Raw genomic sequence first — 20,733 nt, forward strand, 5'->3', positions numbered from 1 at the left:
TGCACTGAGACTCAGCGGCCAGTACTGGAGAGGAGAGAGCTACCAGAGGAGCGGACTGGTTGCTTCTGGAGCTGGAGCTTTTTTAGTGTTGACACCAGTGACGGCGAGGACTGTTGGAGATGACTGGAGCCACACTTCAGGAACAGCATTCCTCCAATCTGGGAACTTTTCTTTATCCGGAGAGCTTGATAGTTACTGGGAACGTTTGATCTGTAGCAGCACAAATATTGGATTTCTGCTTTGGGCTGGAAGTTAGGTAAGAGTTTAAACTGCTGCGACTGGAGAACATTAATTGATTGTATTTAGGGACTGTATGAAAATGGTTGGTATCTTCACTTTTAAACACAAACCAAGGCTGTCTGCAGGGTTATTGATGTTTACTTTGGACTCTTATTGAGTCTAAACACCCCTCATTATGTCAAAATAACTAATGTTAATATGTCGTAACTTCTTTTAACACGTATCGGAGAGAACTGTGAAAAAGTGCCGCTTCTCACAAAAAAGTCAGACAACCCTATCTTTTGCCAAAAGAGCTAAGTATCTTCCCTTTTTTTGACCCCCCTCTTTCTTCACCTAATAATTATTGTGCAGTCCCTCCACTCAAAATGGTTAACATGTTTCTGCAGGGTCTGTCTGTGTATTAATTGTGAGTTTTGGTGAGTTTATACAACTAGCGATGGGATAAGTGAGCCTTGGTCACTTTATGAACCCTGGAGCCAAGTGTACCTACTAGACAGTGAGGATGTCTTTTCAAAAAGCATAATATTCCAGAAGTCAGAACAGGCCTGAATGCAATACTTTTCTTGTAAATCTTGTTCCAGGCACACCCAAAGAGGATCAGTTGTGGCCTTATTGGATAACAAACACAGCTACAATTAAACTGCAGGATGAAGGCTCGTCTGCTTTACTTGGAGTTACTCCTCTTGGCGGGTCATGTCCTTCTGGCCAGTGGGCAGCTGGACTCACAGAAACAAGCGCCCCAGGACCTTGTTGCTGTTACCCAGAGACTTGGGCTCGTGGAGAGGGATGTGCAGGGTCTGGTGAGGCCCAACATCAGCATGCCCCGCCGGCGGCTACCTCCCATGTGCACAGGGCCCACGGAAATCAGGGACACCTTCAAGTACATCAACACGGTGGTGTCCTGCCTGGTGTTTGTTGTGGGTATCATCGGCAATTCCACTCTGCTGAGAATCATCTATAAGAATAAGTGCATGCGTAACGGGCCGAACATCCTGATTGGCAGCCTGGCGCTCGGAGACCTTCTGCACATCATCATCGGCATTCCCATTAACGTTTACAAGGTGAGCGATACCATGTGGAAGTAATCCTTTTGGGCCTGAACAGGGGTTTTATTTGTCAATTCAAAACTCACTTCGATTTTCAATTATTTTGAATCGTGCACACGCGTGCAGACTCACACATATGCACTCTTGAAAGGGGTCTTCTTCCACGTTATTACTTTACCGGATTCTGAGCCTCTCTGTATCCCCTTATGTCTCTGGCATGTTATTATCTGTTGGGCTATTGCGCGCGTGTGTGTGTGTGTGTGTGTGTGTGTGTGTGTGAGTGTGAGAGAGAGGACCAAAGCTTCTGTATATTTGGGTAAGGGGGTAGACATTTTAAAACAACAGGCTGCTGTTGCATACCAGACACAGGAGAGACATGGGAGGTATGGGGAGATACAGCGCTACATATGATTCCAATTGAACTTCACTCACATTCCAGTCAGTCATACAAAGCAGACGTGAAAAGTTTTTAATACTGGACAGGTTTAGCAGTTTTGTTTTCCAGGACCTGAATTACCTGTCTGGGTTACTGTGCCTCAAGGCCAAACAGATCCTCAGATTTAAAAGACAAAAGCAAAAACTTTTAACCTGACTTGGGGAGAGAAAACAATAAGTTCTGGATAATCACAGAAACCTATAAATTCAGGTTCACGGATATCTGGTCAGCACTGGATCCCTGAGACTGGGGAGAACAACCTGGTGCCAGACGATTTGCTTCACTCACTCTAATGGTTTAACTCCGTCATCAACTCTTGCTGCCTCTCTCTCCCGCATCAGCTCCTGGCAGAGGATTGGCCTTTCGGAGTATCTCTGTGTAAGATGGTGCCGTTTGTCCAAAAAGCCTCCGTGGGGATCACAGTGCTGAGTCTGTGTGCTTTGAGTATTGACAGGTAATGACGTTCCCCAACTAATGGACCGCCTATTTTCATTTTGGAACGTGACGTAACGATCATAAGGTTCCATTGACAGAGCAGTGACTTTTGACCTTGTTATACGCTGCTTTTTAATTTTGCTGATCAATACATTTACACTTGTTCTGTTGCACTTCTCAAGCTAATCTGGTTTTGCCTGTCAACTACATTGTGAGCTTGGAATAACAACTTTGCATCTGATTTTTTTTAAATTAAAAACTCGTTATTTTAATATTCCTATTATTTAAATGTTACTGTTAGCTTGTGTATTTTAAAAAAAGAAGCTAGAACACACTGTTCAGTATTGTCAGTTAAGATAAGAGAGGAATGTGTGATACTATAATCATTTATAGAATAGCGTTATGTTTCTATCTCGCTGAGACCATGTCTGCACGGCTAAGCTTAGCATGTAGCCTGGAAACAGCTAACCTGGCCCGAACAAAATCCGCCTAACAGTACCGCTAAAGTTAACAGGTTCTATTAATTCACACATTATATCTTGTTTGTTTAATCAGTACTAAAATAAAATAGCAGGTTGCAGTTTTGTTGCACTTGGTGAATGTTAGCGCAGTTAAGTTAACTGGCTGTCGGCAGTATTTACCATATAGACACAAAATATTGTATGTGTGTATTTCCCCAAATGTTAACCTATTCCTTAAACTAATGGTCATTGGTTGGTTGACTGACGGCACACGTTGGATCATCCAGGTATCGCGCCGTGGCCTCCTGGAGCCGCATTAAAGGGATCGGCGTTCCAAAATGGATGGCTATCGAAATAGCGCTGATCTGGATTATATCCATCATCCTTGCTGTGCCGGAGGCAATAGCTTTTGACATGATAACCATGGACTACAAGGGAGAACGTCTGAGGATCTGTTTGTTGCATCCCATGCAGAAAACAGACTTTATGGTGGTGAGCACACACACACACACACACACACACACACACACACACACACACACACACACACACACACACACTTATAATTCAGTGTGAAGAAAAATAGAGTTTGTTGACACAGCTGTGCGTGCCGCAAAACTGCACACACACACACGCTTAATACGTACTGGTGCACACGAACACACGGAGATGCAGATGTGCACATTGGCTCGCACGCAAATTTATGTGCACGCTTGCTATACTGCGAAAGGCTTCTTGGCTTTATCGGGGTCACACAGAGTTTATAGACTCTGTAGATAGATTGTTTTTTAAATTAAAATGAACAAGTGCATTAGAGACACACCCTTAAAGTCTCACTCCGGTCCAGGTCATACTGGGAATACATCCCTTAAATGTACTTCTGAAATCTTTCATCTTTAACTGTGGTTTCTGTCGAACAGATGCGGGTGCATAACTCATCGCTGTTTTCCTATTCCCTCTGTGAAGTTTTATAAATCAGCAAAGGACTGGTGGCTGTTCAGTGCATATTTCTGCCTGCCGTTGGTCTGCACTGCCATTTTCTACACCCTGATGACCTGTGAGATGCTGAGGAAGAAGAATGGAGTCCAGATCGCTCTCAGCGACCACCTCAAGCAGGTTTGCTGACAGCTTACATGTCATTTAGTACATTTTGTTAGTGGCTCCTGAAAGGGTTGAGAGTTAGATTTTTCTTATCAGTGGCAGGGCAGACACCAAACTGACTTCAGGGAATTTTTTTATGTTCAAAACTTGACACAAGACCATTCACAAGCATGTCCAATTAAAGCTATAAAAAATACAGATGGTTTTTATCGTCGCGAGCTTTACTCCAGCCCAACATGGCAAATCAAAGTACGAGATAATTTGTTTTGATTTATGAAAACAAAAGCCTTCAGGCAAAAACTTTCCAATGGTATAAGACCTCTTTGTGTACACATTTCACCATGTACACTATCTCTCGGTACAATCGGTTACTATACAGTAATTTATGTGTGTTTGTGTGTGTTCAGCGAAGAGAGGTGGCTAAGACAGTGTTCTGCCTGGTTCTGGTCTTCGCTCTGTGCTGGCTGCCTCTCCATCTTAGCCGTATCTTGAAGCTCACCATCTACGACGAGAAAGATCCAAATCGCTGCGAACTGCTCAGGTATGGGAGAAAAGTCACGGGTCTGCAGTGCACAAAATAGAGGACAGAGCAGATCATTTAGAAGAATGATGAATCACTCTCCGGGAAGGGAGAGGCGGAAGACTAATGTGTCTCTGTAACCGTTTTTAGTTTCTTTTTGGTGTTGGACTATATTGGCATCAACATGGCATCCGTCAACTCATGCATCAACCCAATCGCCCTCTACGTGGTTAGCAAGCGCTTCAAGAACTGCTTCAGGGTGAGTTGCAACTTAGTTGTACAGCTGCCACAAGTGGAAATATCTGCAAAGAACGTTGCTTTTGGGGGAAGAAGCCCACTCATTCGCTTTTTTGCCGAGAGTGAAATGGGAGGATCGATACCACTCATTTCCGTACAATTAATATGACACAGCCGGTTAGCGTAGCTTAGCATAAACACTGGAAAGAGCTAGAGGGAGACATTACTCCACTATGTCGTTACGTAGCAAATACTTGTTTGGTGCTATTATAATGTTCAGTATGTTCAATATAGTTCCTTTAAGGCAATGACAACAACAAAAAGGAGGAACCACTTGCTCCTGTCTTTTAGCTGTGAATGATTTATACAAACAGACACGTTTCTCTCAGCCCACACTTTATGATCTCTCTCCCCACCTTTTTCCCCTCCTCTAGTCTTGCTTGTGCTGCTGGTGCCTGCCGGCCGAGATGTTGATGGATGAGAAGCAATCGTGCATGAAGCTAAAAGTCACAGAACGAGCATCCGACCAGAGCAACTCCCGTCTGACCAACAAGTCCACCACGGCGTGAGGAGGGGTGTAGAGTAAGAAAGGAGTAGATATGACATAAAAAAAACAACTAAAAACAAATATTGAAGTGTGGATGCCTTAATGAGGATACATGCTTATTCTTGTCCCGTCCACAGCATAATTTGAGCATAAGTCAACGTCAAATTTTCCTGTGCTTTTGGAAATCAGTGAGCTGAGTCTTACCTAAAACCATTTTTTTTCTTTTACTGGAGCACTGCGCACGCTCCCTGTTCCCTGTTCAAAAAGAAAAACAGCAGCAGAGAACTTCCAAACACCATATTATTGGATAACAAGAGTGAGATGTGTGTGAAGCAGTAAAACTGGCGTTCAGAATATTGAGAACTGAACAGGGGCAAAGTTCAGCACAAGTGTTTTATAGAATTGGAAGTCAAGGGACGATTAGCAGACAGCTCATCAGGCTCTCGTTCTGCTAGTTACTTTGACGCCGCAAATCTTGCAATAAGTGACGCATTACATGCGAGTGTGACGCCGTGCTACCACACACTGCAGCATCTTGAAAGAGATCAAACAGTGACTTCAATGAGCTTGTTTAAGATTGGTATTTCCTCGCATATATGTTTATATTGAGAATTTTGCATGCTTTGTCGCTTGTTACTAGTGATGTAACAGCCATATTCAACTCAAGACGATTCAGTGACAAAAAAATGTTTAAAAAAATGCTCCTTTAGAAATGTACCGACTATGTCATGACCGATAGCCCTCAGTTGAGGTTAATCGACTGTGGTGCCAGACCATTCTTTTGACCGTTGTGCACAGAATGAATCATGTAACTTTATTTTTTTGTTGAGTAAACTTTTCAAATGGAGTTGCTGCTTCTGAAGACTTATTTTACTTAAAGCTTATTGCCAATACACAGACTTGTAGCAGTTGTGGTAATGTGGATTACCAGACAGAGAGAAGATTGTCGCTACGAGTGCCTTCAAATTTATCACCTCTGTGTCATTTCCCCACTAGTTATTGAACTACTGATGTTTTCAAGTTGTGCAATTTCAGCTGTGTGACCGTTCTGCTTTTGTATTATACTGTTCAATATTGGGCCTGTTCTTGAGGCCTCCATGCATTTCCCAAGTGTATTTGCTCCTTATAATCTTAAACTGATTCCTTACTTTAGCTGTAATGACAAGGGGATGGCAGGGGATTCTTTTTGAAATAAATAAAAATTAATAGAATGAATAAATTGCTTAACAAAACTATCTGTTTAGAAACACGGTCATAATCACTTATGACTATAAATATTCAAGCTTTTCTTGTTATCCTTGCCTGACTGTGTGTGTGTGTGTCTGTGTGTCTGTCTGTGTTTGATTTAAGTGTGACAGCAAGTAGCATCATGTGATGGTGAATGCTAAAACAGAACATTACTGTGATCTCTCCATTTTCTCCTAACTTCTTCGACACACACACACACACACACACACACACACACACACACACACACACACACACACACACACACACACACACACACACACACACACACACACACACACACACACACAGTTCTGACCTGGGAATGTTCCTTCGGGCTAAACCAGTGTCACGCATGTCATGTTAGCTGTCAAAGGAGCTCTCTGTCCTCTGATCTCTCACCACCCCTTCTCGACTTGTGTCTTCGTCTCCTCTCCTTGCCTTCACTCCCGCTTCTTCTTCTGCCTGTTTCTTTCTTGCTTCTTCCTTTTTTTAACCTCTATCCTCGTCTCTTTCCTTTTCTTATTCTCTCTGAATTCCCATATGTATTCCTCCAAATAACCCATCTTCCTTGGCTCTTTTTGCTTTGTTAATTTAGTGTGGTTGGAAATTAAGTGAAAGAAATCAAAGTTCGTACATTCCTCCCTAAATCCACTCCTGTTCCATGCCCAACTGGGTTAAAGTGATGTATCTGCTTGATGGTACCGACATTGGCCCTCTACTGATGTGATTGATTGTGCTCTAAGATCCCTGCCACAAAAAGAAAGTGAATGTGGTGCAGTGAGCTACTTCCCAAACAGTCTATAAATCAAAGTGTAATCAACTCAGCGTCAATTTAGAGCCTCCTTTGCTCAAAAATGTTGTGTTTGAAAAGAAAAAAATGTAATGGCCCTGGCGGCATTGATTTATGATGATTTAGTAAGCTGTGAAAACAGTTGTGATCCATCACAGAGTTTAAGATAACACTTAAAAAGGACCTGCATTAAAGGACTGCTTCGACACTTTGGGAAATGTGTTGGTTCGCTTTCCAGCAGAGAACCACATGAGACCATTGATTCCGCTCAATGTATGCATGTAACCTACGATTAAATGCGCTACCGCGAGCAGCCGGTTAGCCTCTAATCTGGTTTAACCCTGTTGGATCTGTACAAAAGCCAGCAAGTTGTCGTTCTACAGTGGGTTACATGGCCATTTCTCGGCTAGGCACAGTTACTCTCTCTGCTAAGCTTAGCTAACCGGCTGCTGATAGCCTACTGCTATTTTTACCAATCACGGTAGGCTACGCACTCTGGAAAGTAGTACTGTAGCGGTGATTGCCACTGTATCGGATTATTTACTTCTCACTGCTAGGAATACCAGAAACTAGACACAACATGATAATATGGAAGCTATAGAACTGCTGGAAGGCAGATTTTGTTAGCATTGGATTGAGCCAGGCTAGTTGTTTCCAGCTGCTCCCAGTCTTTATACTAAGCTAAGCTAAGCATAGGCTACAGCTCTTGGCTGTAGCTTTATTAGCATACAAACAATAAAAGTGGTATCAATCTTCTCATCTCACACTTGGCTAAGCAAGGAAAGAAGCGCACTTCCCAAAATGACTATACTATTGCTTTGGAGGAATAGCGTGGCACATTTGAACTTTCCATCTAGACTTCCATATTTAATGGATAAACTCTGCACAGTTCAGCCAAAACTAATATAATGCTGTAGTAGTCTATTGTCAATGGTATTTTATTGCAATAACGAGCCAGAAAAAAAGAGATGAAAACCTGAAGCAGATTGACGCCAAAAGGTTAACGAGAGAACACGCATCATTTAGCATTAACAACTACAGTAAACTTTTGATTGTCTTGCTCCAGGCTTCTCTGCACTCGACACACAATGTGGACTCCTCTCTTCTTCTTTTTTTTTTACTTTATGGAACATCGGGACTGCATGTCCTTCTTGGTACACTACACAGTCTACAGACAGACACACTTGTGCAGTACATTTGGACACCACATAGACCAAATACCAGTACGCATGTACAGGTATTTGTTTGTTTTCTCCTCCCCTCCAGCTTTAGAGGACCAACCCACAGAGCTGGGACTGTCTGAGGGGTTGTAGTGTGAAACGAACCGGTTTGGCCTCTCTCTCTTTATCCAAACATTCTTTTATTCTTTTTTTTTCACCCCAACAATTCACCATTTAGCATATTTACACAGCGTGTTCGGCAGACAAATGCCAGCGAACGACATTCAAAAACAATTATCAGCAGTTGGTTGAACATGATGTTTGACTTAGCATTCAAATATTTCACCGGCAGTGCTCGTTTTCTTAACCTTTTGGTGATCATAGGATAGTCCTGCATGGCAGACTTAGGTATGCAAACATATAGCATATCAACACTATCCAGATAAAGTTTCACTCCTGTCTCTCTTACCTCCTTTGAAAGCACTGCATCTGACAGTGATAGTTTAAAAGACCTTGCACATGTTCTTGGCGTGCAAGACTTGCTGGCTTGCTCCTTAGTTTCAGAACATTTATATAAGATTGATAGCACAGGGAGGAGAGCTTACAAATGGGCTTAGCCCTTCCACTGATATTTGGGAAGAAAAACATGCCACATTATGATTGTGTGTGTGTGTGTGTGTGTGTGTGTGTGTGTGTGTGTGTGTGTCTGTGTGTGTGTGTGTGTGTGTGTGTGTGTGTGTGTGTGTGGTTTAGCTATGGAGATACTTCAAGGGAAAAATGTTGAACCAAATTCAAATCAAAAAACTCTCGCTGCCGACGAGAACGTGAAGCAAAAAAAAAAGGTATGCAAGCTGGAGTCTTTGTCTCAGTGTGTGAGTGAGACGCCGAGATCCATGCGAGTGTTTGTGCACGTTAAAAAGCTCTGTGCAGATTTGTCTGATTTTAAGTGCTGTTTTTGGTCACTCTGATTTTGCACAATGAAGAAACGGTTGAGAAATGACACAAAAATGCAACTCATTGCTCACTTTGGCAGATGTAGAAATGCCAACACCTGAACACATGCATGCACAGACAGCACACACAGACAGCACACAGACACAGACACACACACACACGCACACACAGTGCAGCATCGGACGCAGCAGAAGTTGAGCAGACGTGACGAGCAGAAGTAATTCATCAGACTGGCGTAGCATGGACTCTGGAGCGCTTCTTTCATCCATCTCCCCCTCAGTTCTCCATAAAAACTTTGTGCCACATCCTCTACTGGGACTGTACCTTCCCCCAGTCGCAGTTATCTGACATCGTACCGACCAATACGGGGCCAGAGTGCGCAGGACGGTCGGAGACAGCAGTGCAAACGTGACAGTTTTCTTTATGTAGCTTACTTCAGGTAAATGTGCAGATGTTGGCAGCTTGTCAGTGAGGTCAAATCAAAGCCCTATGCTCTATAAAAACGCTGCAACTAACACACTTTCAATGTCAATCAAACTGATTTATATATGATATTGTTTTGATATTTTATCCTATTATAGATGAAAAACTGGAACCAGAGAAATGTTAACAGTCTTGCTTATCAAAACTAATTTGTCGACCGACAAAGGGACTATACAAAAATGATCTGGGTGGGTAAATGGAGATGCACCTTATGTTTTACTTTGTAAAAAAGCAAAGCCCCGCTCAAGGTAGTCCAGGAGGAACAAACCAAAACGGGTGCTCGAGGGTCATTTGGCTTTTCGTGTCTACCCCCTTAGTTCTCCTTCATTCTTTTTAGTTGGTTGCAATTAGTAATTTTTCATACAGTCGCTCATCATTTCAACACATTAATTTCAGGATCTATTTGATTGCTTGCAGGTAATAAAGTAATTCCTCAGTAATTTGACCACCCTCCTTGCCTCACTCTCTATTGTATCACACACACAGACACAGACAGACACAGACACACACAGACACACACAGACACACACACACACACACACACACACACACACACACACACACACACACACACACACACACACACACACACACACACACACACACATTGTAATAATAAAATCCTGCCCTTTGTTACTTTATAAAAATGTTATGGGAGTTAACCTGGTTTTCAGCCAAACCAGCATATTGTTGAAGCTGCCTGCTGTTGCACATGTGGGGGAAAATGACAAAAAGAAATAAAGGTTATATTTAATTTATTCTGCCTTGTCAGTCCATATCCACCCGCAGATATTAAATCCATAATATGGATCAGATTAAAGGTAGAACAATCTTTTCAAAAACGCCGTTCCCTGCACACATTTAAATGATGCAAAAGTTGAAATCCTCACAATCTAATTTTGTAATAAATAGGGGACTTTACAGCGTGTATAACAACAACATGACAGTTTCTACTCATAGGTTCGCTCTTCAGCATGGCTAAATAAAGTGTCTTAACACAGCAAAGCACATATTCAAGACAGGGAGTTTTGGCAAATGTATGCATTTGTGGACAAATGACGGTTATGCACGGATGCTAGTTTCTCCTCCATGACGTTCACAGACTGGGTTGTTATGCAACAGTTGCAGCAGTGATGGTGTACAGAGACAGCATGTCTGGCTGAGGAGGGCTCCGCTCTCATGAGAGAGCTGATGATTTCCTCGAAACACCGGTGACAAGAATCACACCAGCTTGTACCAGACCCCAGAGCATCACTGGACCACACTCTATGACAGGTGCTCATATAAGCTTTACCAGTTAAGTTTTTCTAAAAGAGTGAGAGGAAAAGAACAGCATCACTTGTTGTTAAAGGGACAGTTCAACCACAAAAATAAAAAATACCTTACATGTAGTCGCTGTAGTGCACTGTCCCTTTAAGGGTGTTGGTGCAGAGTTTTGCCAGTAGGGAGCATCAGGGACTGGATAAAAACAGACGTCTTTTCTATTCATGCACCTACTTTGTGTGCCTGTCTGAAAGTCTTTTTTATATATATTTTTGTCCATATTTGTTTGTCCCTACTTTCCAGCCGGTATGTACGTTTTATAAATGTGTTAACATGAACTGTAACAGGCATAAAACAGAACTCCAGACTGACATACATAAATACTTTTTGGTCATTTAAAGCTGACCTACAGGTATATGTGGTATGTGGAGAGATCATCACACACGTCGAGTTTATAAACCAACTGGATTGTTTGCAGATAGCTGGCTTGTCTCTGCTGCTTTACATTGCAAATGCTCCCGTGTTTACATTTGCTCCACACTGACAATGGTCTCTATGGGTTACCTTGACTCACAACACAGGTAACCAATCGGGACTCACAGTGGGGGCAGTTCTCTGGAAAAAAAGAGGAAGCAATAACTGGCAAGGTCTAAAGGGGAGAAGAAGAGAACAAAAATCAACACGACCCACACTGATGGAAAGCTTGTGTGGCTCTTTCCTTGGTAGCTGTGAATTCACGAGAGGAAACTGATCCCCGGTCTGTAAGCAGATGAAGGTTCTCCGTTTGCCAAAAGTGATGAGAACAATTTCCGTTCCTCATCTGGATCCTCCAGGCAGCTGCTGTTCTGCCACATACAGACACAAGCTATGAACACACGGTAAGCATCTGATTCTTATTCCACTTAAACAGGGCCACTGCTCTGTAGAAGGACCAGTTCTCAGCAGAGCGAGAGCAGCTCTTTTTGTTGCATGACATGTGCTGGAGCCAAAGTGAAAGTATTTTTCATAGGGCGTGTGGGAGTTTCCGAGCGTGGCTGGTTGACGCACTTAAAAGAATTAAGAAATGTTTAATAAAGAATTGTGTTTTACTGATTTACTATAAATTACAGCTAAACCATACGCATATGTTCACACCAGGAAGGCTGTGAAAAAGAAAAACAGTGGTGTGTTGTGGCCAACTCCACCATTCCCCGTTTCCCAATCTCCTCTTCCACACCCACGCACATACACACGTTTCACAGTGTTCATTTAACAAGGCCCGGTTACCGCAAGCAACAAGAGGGGCTTATCAGCTGCTCCCTCTCTTGCCATACTGTTATCAGCCTGGCCTAGTTCACACACACATACACACTCTCTGCCCCTTTCTGTCAAACACACCCGCAGTCTTTTCTATCTCTGGCTCTCTCCCTCTCCCTCTCTCTCTCTCTCTCTCTCTCTCTCTCTCTCTCTCTCTCTCTCTCTCTCTCTCTCTCTCTTTTGCTTGCTCACACACACACACAACTGGGGAATGAATGTTATGGGGGGCTTATCAGTGTCCTTAGGGGCCTGGCAACCACTTCACAGACTCAGATCCCAGTGCCGAGGCCACAGAGACGAACCTATGTGACCAGAGTACTGATGAACAAATGCTCTGTGTTGTAAGTGACTCCTCTATAGAAGCAGCAGGTTGCAGGGCATGCAACAATGAACAGACACAAAGTCATATATATATATATATATATATATATATATATATATATATATATATATATATATATATATATATATATATATATATATATATACGTCACAATGGCAGGCAGTAGTGGTTAGCTACTCAAAGAAAGAACAATTGCACGAAAAAGACCAAACGTAAGCTGCATTCTTTATGTTTACACTCCATTTACTGATATTGACAAAGAGCCTGGCAGCCGTGCACACTACACCCGGAGCCTGATTTACAGGTTTGAAAGCGGAGAGGAGCTTGTAGTTAATTATGTTCAACCTGCACTACAACTCGACATGAATAGACAGTCAGAGTAAGTACATGATGAATAATAATAATAAATCAGTCTGTGCTAGTTCATTTTAAAACGTATGTGGTTTTGAGTAAATATCTCTGTTCCTGGGCTGCAACTACTACTTTCCCAGAGCTCTGGACATCCAGACCAGCGGTCTAAAACCTAAAGATATTTTACTTGCTATTAGAGCAGACTTTGAAAAACAGCAAATATTCAAACAATTAAATCAATGATGAAAACGCTTTCAGATGCTGATCAATGTTTGGCTTTGGCTGTAATCCCTCCTTTAAATCAAGCTGTGCATAAAGTAAAGAACATTATTTTAAAAAGAGGACTATTTCTCCTTGTTTAACTTGAAGCTAACCCCCCTTTTCCACGTGGCCTACGCAAATCATTGAGCACCAAACACATCAGAGGAAGTCAAATATGAGAAGGCCATTGCAAGCAGATGATGTTGGCAGCGGTTTGGCATAGGAATTCAGGAAGCGGTGCCTCCTAACTGAGCTGTGCTTCCTGTGTGATAACTGACCCAAACATGTTGTGCCTCTCGTGCGCGCCCACACAAACACACACACACACACACACACCACACAAAGAAGCGCGCTCAGTCACTGTCGGCATACCAAGGCTGTTTCAACTATACCGAGGATTAATGGGATTAAAACGTAGGGTCTCAATGATGTTTATTCCCTTAGATGCGATTTATTCACAGTTGTAAACAGAACCTAAACGCTGGCGTGATCTCTGACAGAGGAGGGCAGAAGGTAAGCGCAGGTGTGCAAACAGTGTTTACAGCTTGAGTTTAACATTTGTGACGGGGAGGCTGCTGTACAGCAGCAACAGGAAAGACTGAGTTCAGTGACGACGGTTCATTTTAACCGAAAAATATTACCTACAAATGAAGGACTGAGTAGCAGGGATGGTCAGGGGGCCGGAGCTGTGCGATTGAAAAGGAATTGACATGGCCAGAGGACAAGGGAGGAATAAAAGAAGAAAACCAAGTGGCGAGGAGAGAACTGTGTGGAGTAGAGAGCCGAGGAGTTAGTTTAGTTTTGTTCTGAATGTCCCGTTCGCAGTCATGTTGTAAGGAATGTGTGCGAAACGCCCCTGAAACCTTGAGCGATGTGCAAAGACATGACGTTTCAAGTTCAACCCCAGCTGCCTCCCCCCTACTCGTACCGCACACACACACACAACACACACACACACACACACACACACACACACACACACACACACACACTCTGCAGTGCAAACGCTTCCTTCCTGTTGCTGGTTGAGTCTCTTTTAGTAGCGAGATAAGAGCATGAGATGTATGAAAGCGTGAAGACAACTGTGCTGTGTTTCACAGATCGCAGTGACCACATTTCTTTATTTGGAATTTTTATTTTAAAAGAGCAACTGGTCACCGCCTGACATTTGTCGCAGGTGTAGTGCTCTCACTTTATGTTTTGCCTCCAACGGCTGACACGTTTGCTCTCGTTTCTCTCTGTTCTTATCTGGCAGGTTCAGTCAGACCACAGGACAGTTAACAGCCCCCCACTTCCTCATCGAAAGTCGAGGCAGAGCGAGCGAACGCAAGTTTCCTGTGACGCCTCTGTGTCTCCTCTGGTCAATTGCTTTACTCACGTCCCTTTTTCACTGTTGAATTGCGCTGCATGGAAAGATACTGGCCTTGTTGTATCCTGAGTGGGGTGGGGGGTGCTCTCTGGTTGATCCACACTTACAGTCAACTGTTCATCAGAAGATTCTCTCCGAAACCTGGATCAGTCAGGAAACAAAAACACAGCAGACGTCAGTTAGTAAGTCTTCAAAAGGCAAGCTGCGATGCAGTTTTCACACAGTTAAGGTTGTATGTGGGTTTGGGATTTTTCAGCCATGCTGCAGCAGTCGGACCTCATCTTTGACTTTGCCAGTGACCATGTCAACATGTCACAGGTGAGTAAATGTTAAGCAGAGATACATTTATTTGTGTGTGTGTGTGTGTGTGTGTGTATGTGTTCGTGCGTGCGTGTGTGTCTTAAAGCAGAGCACACATTTCAATCTGACAAATCTGGTTTCATATCATTTAATTGTCTTTGTGTTGCAGTTGGGGGGTTACTCGGATTACCCTGCAGTGATTGTGGAGCAGGTGCCCCATGCACACCTGCTCTCATATGCTGGTCTCGCATGTGAACAGTCACAGACGGAGCATCACCAGCAGCTGCTCAAAGGTCAGTGCATACAATACACACACACGCTCCAGCCTGTCACACTTAATGATTGAAGCTCATCTGTCGTGCCACAGCCCAAACACATGTTTAATTAACTGTCTAAGCTTTGTTCTATGACGGTTTTATTCATGTTCTTTGAAGCACAACGTCCCAACAGAGTCAAATAAAAGAACGTTTGGCGACTGCACATGCGCAGTTGCAGCAATCGTTGCACATGGCCCACCCTCTGCACAAATTTCAGGAAGTGAAACAAAACATTACTGGGCTGTTCGTCCCTGTGAAAGATCGTTCATGAATCATTAGGATGTAGACGTGGTCAATTCGGGCTACAGCTCACATGCTATGGCTTGTTCCTCACCAATGCTGGGAATTAAAAGTAAGTTTTATCACTGTATCGTTTTTTCCCCCGACTTTATTCTGGTTGGAGCGAACAGTTGAAGTCGGGCATGGCGAGGCTCGGTAACTTAGCTAACGGTAACTGACAACGCTCGCGGACAGTCATAGCCAGTTTACCTCCAAACTACAACCATGTCGGGGCAACAACTCACCAACCGCCTGTCTTTTAACGTGACTGTTTGTTTTGAGGGGCTGTTTGCTGGTTTGCTGGGCGCTTTGAGCCCACGACACACAGCTGTTAGCTAGCAGATGTTTTCCTCGACCCCTTGCTTTACAGCTTGTTCACGTCACACAAATACATGCGCACAAAACAAATAGTCCTTTTGGAAATGCTTTTCCTCAGGGAGACGTACATATGTATGTGGCAAGAATGAGGTTAACAGGAGCCATTCGCCGTATATATTGTTATTGAAGTAAAAGCAGTGAAGAAAAAAACTAAACTAGAATTTGATATTGGCAGGCGGTTATTTAACCGCAGCACATCATTAATAAACCTCCTGCTCGATCATCCGTTCGGGTAATTAAAGAAGGAGTTAACCCAAACTCCGAAAGAACATTTTCTCTGTTTCTCCTCTCGTGCAATGACCCAGTGTGCCCCTAAAGTGTCCACTGGACTCCTGGAAAGATTGTGGATCAGCTATTTGAAGTCTTAATATACGAGATATTAATTGCCACAACAACTTTCTGAGGGACGTGAATCAGTGGGAGCACCTCAGCCACCAACTTTGCAAATTGAGTGTGTGAAAACTAGTGAGCAAGTATCAAAAAGTGAGTCAAAAACAATCAACAAATGTGAATCCAAACTGTTGAAAAACAAGGCTACGGCCGAATATTGACAGACACTGGATCACTTTGTCTTTTATGAATTCATATATGCTGCCACTAATCCTTCTCAACCACATTTTCTCTGTAGTGAAGTACAATTGAACAATTCCAGGAAAGCCCATCCCATCTTTTGAAGGGGTGCAATAAAGGGGTCTTGATCCCATCTGATGGGGCTGTAGAGGGCCATCAGACAAAAACAGTTACTAATCCTTTAATTCCAACAACTGTACTATTATGCCCTGTGATTAATATACATCATAATGTAAAACTTGTCTGGGAAACTGAAAGGAATGCCTGCTTTTGGCAAAGCGTACATCGCAAACTAAATACCTAACAAATCAAGTAGTTGATTCTTGGCTAGATAGCTCGAGCGGAGAATTTGTGTAATTTGACTCAACCGGCAAAGCTCTGTGTCTGCTGTGCGTCTCGCGTTTAATTCCTCCATCTCACGAAAGGCTGTCCCCCTCCCGCCTGCTAAAAGGAATGTTTCAGTGTGTTACTCCCTTCTTTGTCGTCCGCAGTGGAGCAATGTGAAAGTGGAGAGGAGGAGACCATGGAGACGCTTGTCGCTGCCGACTCGCTCCTCAACATGGACTGCCCTGACAGCCTCTCCCTGGAGCACTACTGTAAGCACACACACACACACACACACACACACACACACCTGAGTTACCGCTGCTCACATCCACACTAACAGAGTAAAGAAGAAGAAGATGCCCTAATAAAACCCCACCGCTGTTTTCTCATGTAGGACAGGTCTGACTGTGAGATGTTATTTTTAGACACGATGGTCACAGTGCTGTTCTCTCTCATTAAATCTGTTTATGCCCCTCCTCCCCTCCTATCATCCCCACCCTCCATTGCAGCCCAGACCTTCTTACCATGCCTAGGTGATGTCATCACTACTCCTGTTACCCAGGTGACTGTGTCAGCAGATGGGATTGTGGGAGCTTTTGACCAGCCGCAGTGGCACTCATTGCACACAAACAAGCCTGCGGCACAGCTGCAGTCCAAAAAGAGAGGTCCGTTACCTTCTGGGTTATCATATCTTATATAATTGTGTGATTTATAGAGGATTACTTGCAAACTACCTGCTCTTGTTCTTTGAATACTCAGGGAGAAAAGCTCGACATAGAAGGGCAGAGTCTCCCACACCAGACATTATAGTGAAGAAGGACAAATACAACAAAGGTATTGTGACACACAGCAAAATTAGTGACGCCCCTCTCAGTCATGCACGCATCAATGTGATGGCAGTTCTACATGGTAGTCTCTCATGTCTGAATAAGCGGCAGTCATCTTTATATTTTCCGTGTTTTTTCTATGTCTTTTCTTTTTCCCTCATGTTTCCTGTGGCTGTGCTCCAGGAGGAAACACACTGTACCTGTGGCAGTTCCTGATGGAGTTGCTGCAGGACCGACAGGTCTGCCCCCGCTACATCAAATGGACCAATCCCCACGCGGGAATCTTCAAGTTGGTCAACTCCAAAGCGGTGGCCAGACTCTGGGGAAAACACAAGAACAAGCCGGATATGAATTATGAGACGATGGGCAGAGCGCTCAGGTAAACTAGCAAAAGAGGACTGGGGTGATTTAGAAATGTCATCACAATATGGTTTTGTCTTTACTTTGATGGAAATACGTATGTGTGTGGATGGATGGTTTGTTTTGTTAATACCTACATAACATCTGTGTTCATTTAGGTACTACTACCAGAGAGGCATATTGAATAAAGTTGAAGGCCAGCGCCTCGTCTACCAGTTCACCTCTCTGCCCAAAGATATGATTTACATCACAGATGGAGAGGGCATCAAGGAGGAAGACAATGACGACCACGACGACATTAGTGGCATTGATGAGGCTGTGAGTGACGACTCGGATGCCAGCACGATACCTTCTAGTGACCAGTCAGTTGAGGAGGAAGACTCACACCCACCACAGAAAAAAACGTCCTCCTGCTCCTTTCAAGGCCCGGCCGCTCAGCGGACCCGGTCGGCCCCCAGGCCCTCAGGCCAGCGTGAAACCGTCCTGAGGCCCGCCAGCACCAGCTTGATCCAGGAGCAGCATTTGCCTATTGTGTCCGCGGAGATGCTGCGAACCCTGCAGAACCTGCAGAAGGTCCAATCCCTGCAGCCTGCGGGCCACGCCTCGGTCTTCAAAACGGCTCAGCTTCTGGGGAGTCTGTGTGAGCGACAGGCCGCCGCAGAGACAGCTGTGGACTGTGAGGGTGTGCGTGAGGCGCCCGATGAAAGGTCGCACACAGGACCCAAAACTTCCCAGGTGGAGGCTCCACAGTTGGTACCCCTGACCAGCTCTCACCCATAAAAAAAAAGAAATTAAAAAAAAGAGCAATCGCCCCCAAAAATACGCACGCACGCACGCACGCACACTCCACTGACTCAGGACCAGTTATAGAGCTCCACTTTGCTGCGGCAATGTCTGCACACAAGGGCCTATGTTCGTTAAGAGCAGAAGCATTAATCTAGGATTATTTTTGTTTTATAAATTATATTATGAATTCATAATAAAAGGGAATCTACATCACTACTTCCTCCCTGAGTTGGCAGCATACTCCCAAAATTTAGCAAATTACTTTTTAGGAGACGTTAAAAGCTCACGCACTTCGTCTCAATCCTTATGTCACGCTCTCTAGCCGCTAACCACATAAAACACCAAAGACAGACATGCACTGGAATCTATAGCCTTTCTGCACCTTCTGCAGGCACACCCTCTGCTTGCACTTCACCTGCAGCGCCACGGACCAAATTGTCAGTACATTGTTCCAGCCTTCTCTGCCTTTACTCTCGTTCTTTCCGACTTTTTGTTTGTTTTTGTGTTGTTTTTTTCTTCTATCACATGCTAAATCATTCCTCTGCCTTAAAAACGGCTTTGCACTAATGTTTATCTCTGCTGTATGTTTCTTCTCTTAAGTGCCTGACGACCTCAGTCCATCCTGTCCCCGCTTCCCGTGTTCTTGATAATCATATGGTTATTAAGGGAAAACATTCCACATTATTATTATTATTGTTAAATTTGTTTTATTACTGAATTATGTTTGTATTGTGAAATGTTAAAAAACAAGGGATCACTGTTATTTCAAGAATAGTAATTTAGCACTGCTGCTGTTTGTAGTTAATGTACCTACTCAGTGGACTTTCCTTTTGTCGACAATCACCAGTGAAATGGCCTTTTTATTTAGCTGCATTGCCTCCTGTCGAGTCATAGCGCTGCCATTTAGCCTTTCTACTATTCGTACATTATCTTTACTTATTACATGTGTATATGTACACAAATGCATATAATGACCTCTAAAGCCTTGATATCTTTATGTATTGTGTGTTATATACTGTATGTCTGTGAACAAGCTTGACTTTGTGCCTTCTTGCCATTTTCTCCCTCAGGTTCACACAAATTGTTGTTTTACTGCACAGTCTGTATACTCTATGCAAGGAGTAAAACGTCTGGCCCTTTCACAATGAAGTAATGGTTAATTGAGCGTTTTCCCCTTCAGTTGATCCGAGTGCCGCCTCTAAAACCTTACACCAAATGATAACTGAGTTTGGTCTGAAGCAGACTTATGTGAGGCTAAACTTAGTTTAGAAGATGCTTATAACTGCCTTTCCCAGAGAACCATATGCAAAACTGTTTTCACTTTATTACTGATTAAGCCATTTATTTGGAATCCCCTTGCTTCGCTTCATTTGGAGAATCTTTTGATACTGTAAGTTTCACTGATGTTATATAAGCTTATAGCAGAGGGAGAGATGGCCTTTGTGTTGCCTTATTCTGGTGTGTTTGCTTTCATGCAGTCCAGAGGTGTTAAAAAAAGATAATTGCCTATTATATAAAATAAACTTAATTGTGTCATTGTATGTGTGAAATTCATCGTCAACTCATTTTACCTGGAGTCTAAGCACAAATTTGAGGTACTTGGATTTCATGCTACTTATTATTCTTCCACTTCAATTCAGAGGGTACTTTCTACTGCATGTAATTTATTTTACAGGTTTATTTATTAGTTACTTTGCCAATACAGATATAATACCTTAATTCAAAATACGATTAACAAATTAATTGTTTTAAGATTATTTTGATCCCTGAAGGGTAATTCTCCAGTGTTATGTAATGTAAATAAAAGAACTCACTCACCTTTACCAGCTGCACCATTAAAGTGATGTGCACATTAATGCATCAATAATTATGATGCACTTACATATTTAATTCTGAAATTAGCCATTCTGCATCATGAGTATTTTCATTCTCTGTCCTTTATATGTTGATGCGAATACAATTTTCAATGCTGGACTTTTATTTGAGTATTTAACACTGGTATATCGGTACATATACTTGACTGAATGCTTCTTCAGATGCTGCTACTCTATTCCCCACTACATTTC

At 43.1% G+C, this 20,733-nt stretch overlaps 2 protein-coding genes across 3 annotated transcripts; both read left to right on the top strand.

Moving 5' to 3' along the window:
• The first annotated feature begins 887 nt into the window (after positions 1-887).
• Positions 888-5,132, top strand: ednrba (endothelin receptor Ba). Its single transcript, XM_068570227.1, has 7 exons — positions 888-1,301; positions 2,064-2,176; positions 2,906-3,110; positions 3,585-3,734; positions 4,127-4,260; positions 4,390-4,498; positions 4,911-5,132. Exons 1-7 carry the CDS (start codon positions 888-890, stop codon positions 5,043-5,045), a joined length of 1,260 nt encoding a protein of 419 aa, XP_068426328.1. The 3' UTR covers positions 5,046-5,132.
• Positions 5,133-14,570: 9,438 nt separating this feature from the next.
• Positions 14,571-20,206, top strand: LOC137782368 (ETS-related transcription factor Elf-1-like). 2 transcript variants are annotated; one of them, XM_068571632.1, is made up of 7 exons: positions 14,571-14,841; positions 14,993-15,116; positions 16,859-16,963; positions 17,204-17,359; positions 17,454-17,528; positions 17,705-17,900; positions 18,040-20,206. In XM_068571632.1, the coding sequence occupies exons 1-7, from the start codon at positions 14,758-14,760 to the stop codon at positions 18,659-18,661; spliced, it is 1,362 nt and encodes a 453-aa protein (XP_068427733.1). In that variant the 5' UTR covers positions 14,571-14,757; the 3' UTR covers positions 18,662-20,206. The 2 variants fall into 2 exon arrangements, with proteins under 2 accessions (XP_068427733.1, XP_068427732.1); XM_068571631.1 differs by lacking the exons at positions 14,571-14,841; positions 14,993-15,116 and adding an exon at positions 15,361-15,492.
• Positions 20,207-20,733: the final 527 nt, after the last annotated feature.

The sequence above is a fragment of the Clinocottus analis genome, unplaced genomic scaffold (genome assembly GCF_023055335.1).
Source record: "Clinocottus analis isolate CAN_PGR_092001 unplaced genomic scaffold, fCliAna1.0.p SCAF_11, whole genome shotgun sequence".
Taxonomy (NCBI): domain Eukaryota; kingdom Metazoa; phylum Chordata; class Actinopteri; order Perciformes; family Cottidae; genus Clinocottus; species Clinocottus analis.

Excerpts from the sequence above, each read along its gene's own strand:
- LOC137782368 (XM_068571632.1), top strand. The coding sequence starts at position 14,758 with ATGTGGGTTTGGGATTTTTCAGCCATGCTGCAGCAGTCGGACCTCATC. Across the intron at positions 14,842-14,992 it reads ACCATGTCAACATGTCACAG|TTGGGGGGTTACTCGGATTA; the intron begins GTGAGTAAATGT and ends TTTGTGTTGCAG. Across the intron at positions 15,117-16,858 it reads TCACCAGCAGCTGCTCAAAG|TGGAGCAATGTGAAAGTGGA; the intron begins GTCAGTGCATAC and ends TGTCGTCCGCAG.
- ednrba (XM_068570227.1), top strand. The coding sequence starts at position 888 with ATGAAGGCTCGTCTGCTTTACTTGGAGTTACTCCTCTTGGCGGGTCAT. Across the intron at positions 2,177-2,905 it reads TGTGCTTTGAGTATTGACAG|GTATCGCGCCGTGGCCTCCT; the intron begins GTAATGACGTTC and ends TGGATCATCCAG. Across the intron at positions 4,261-4,389 it reads AATCGCTGCGAACTGCTCAG|TTTCTTTTTGGTGTTGGACT; the intron begins GTATGGGAGAAA and ends AACCGTTTTTAG.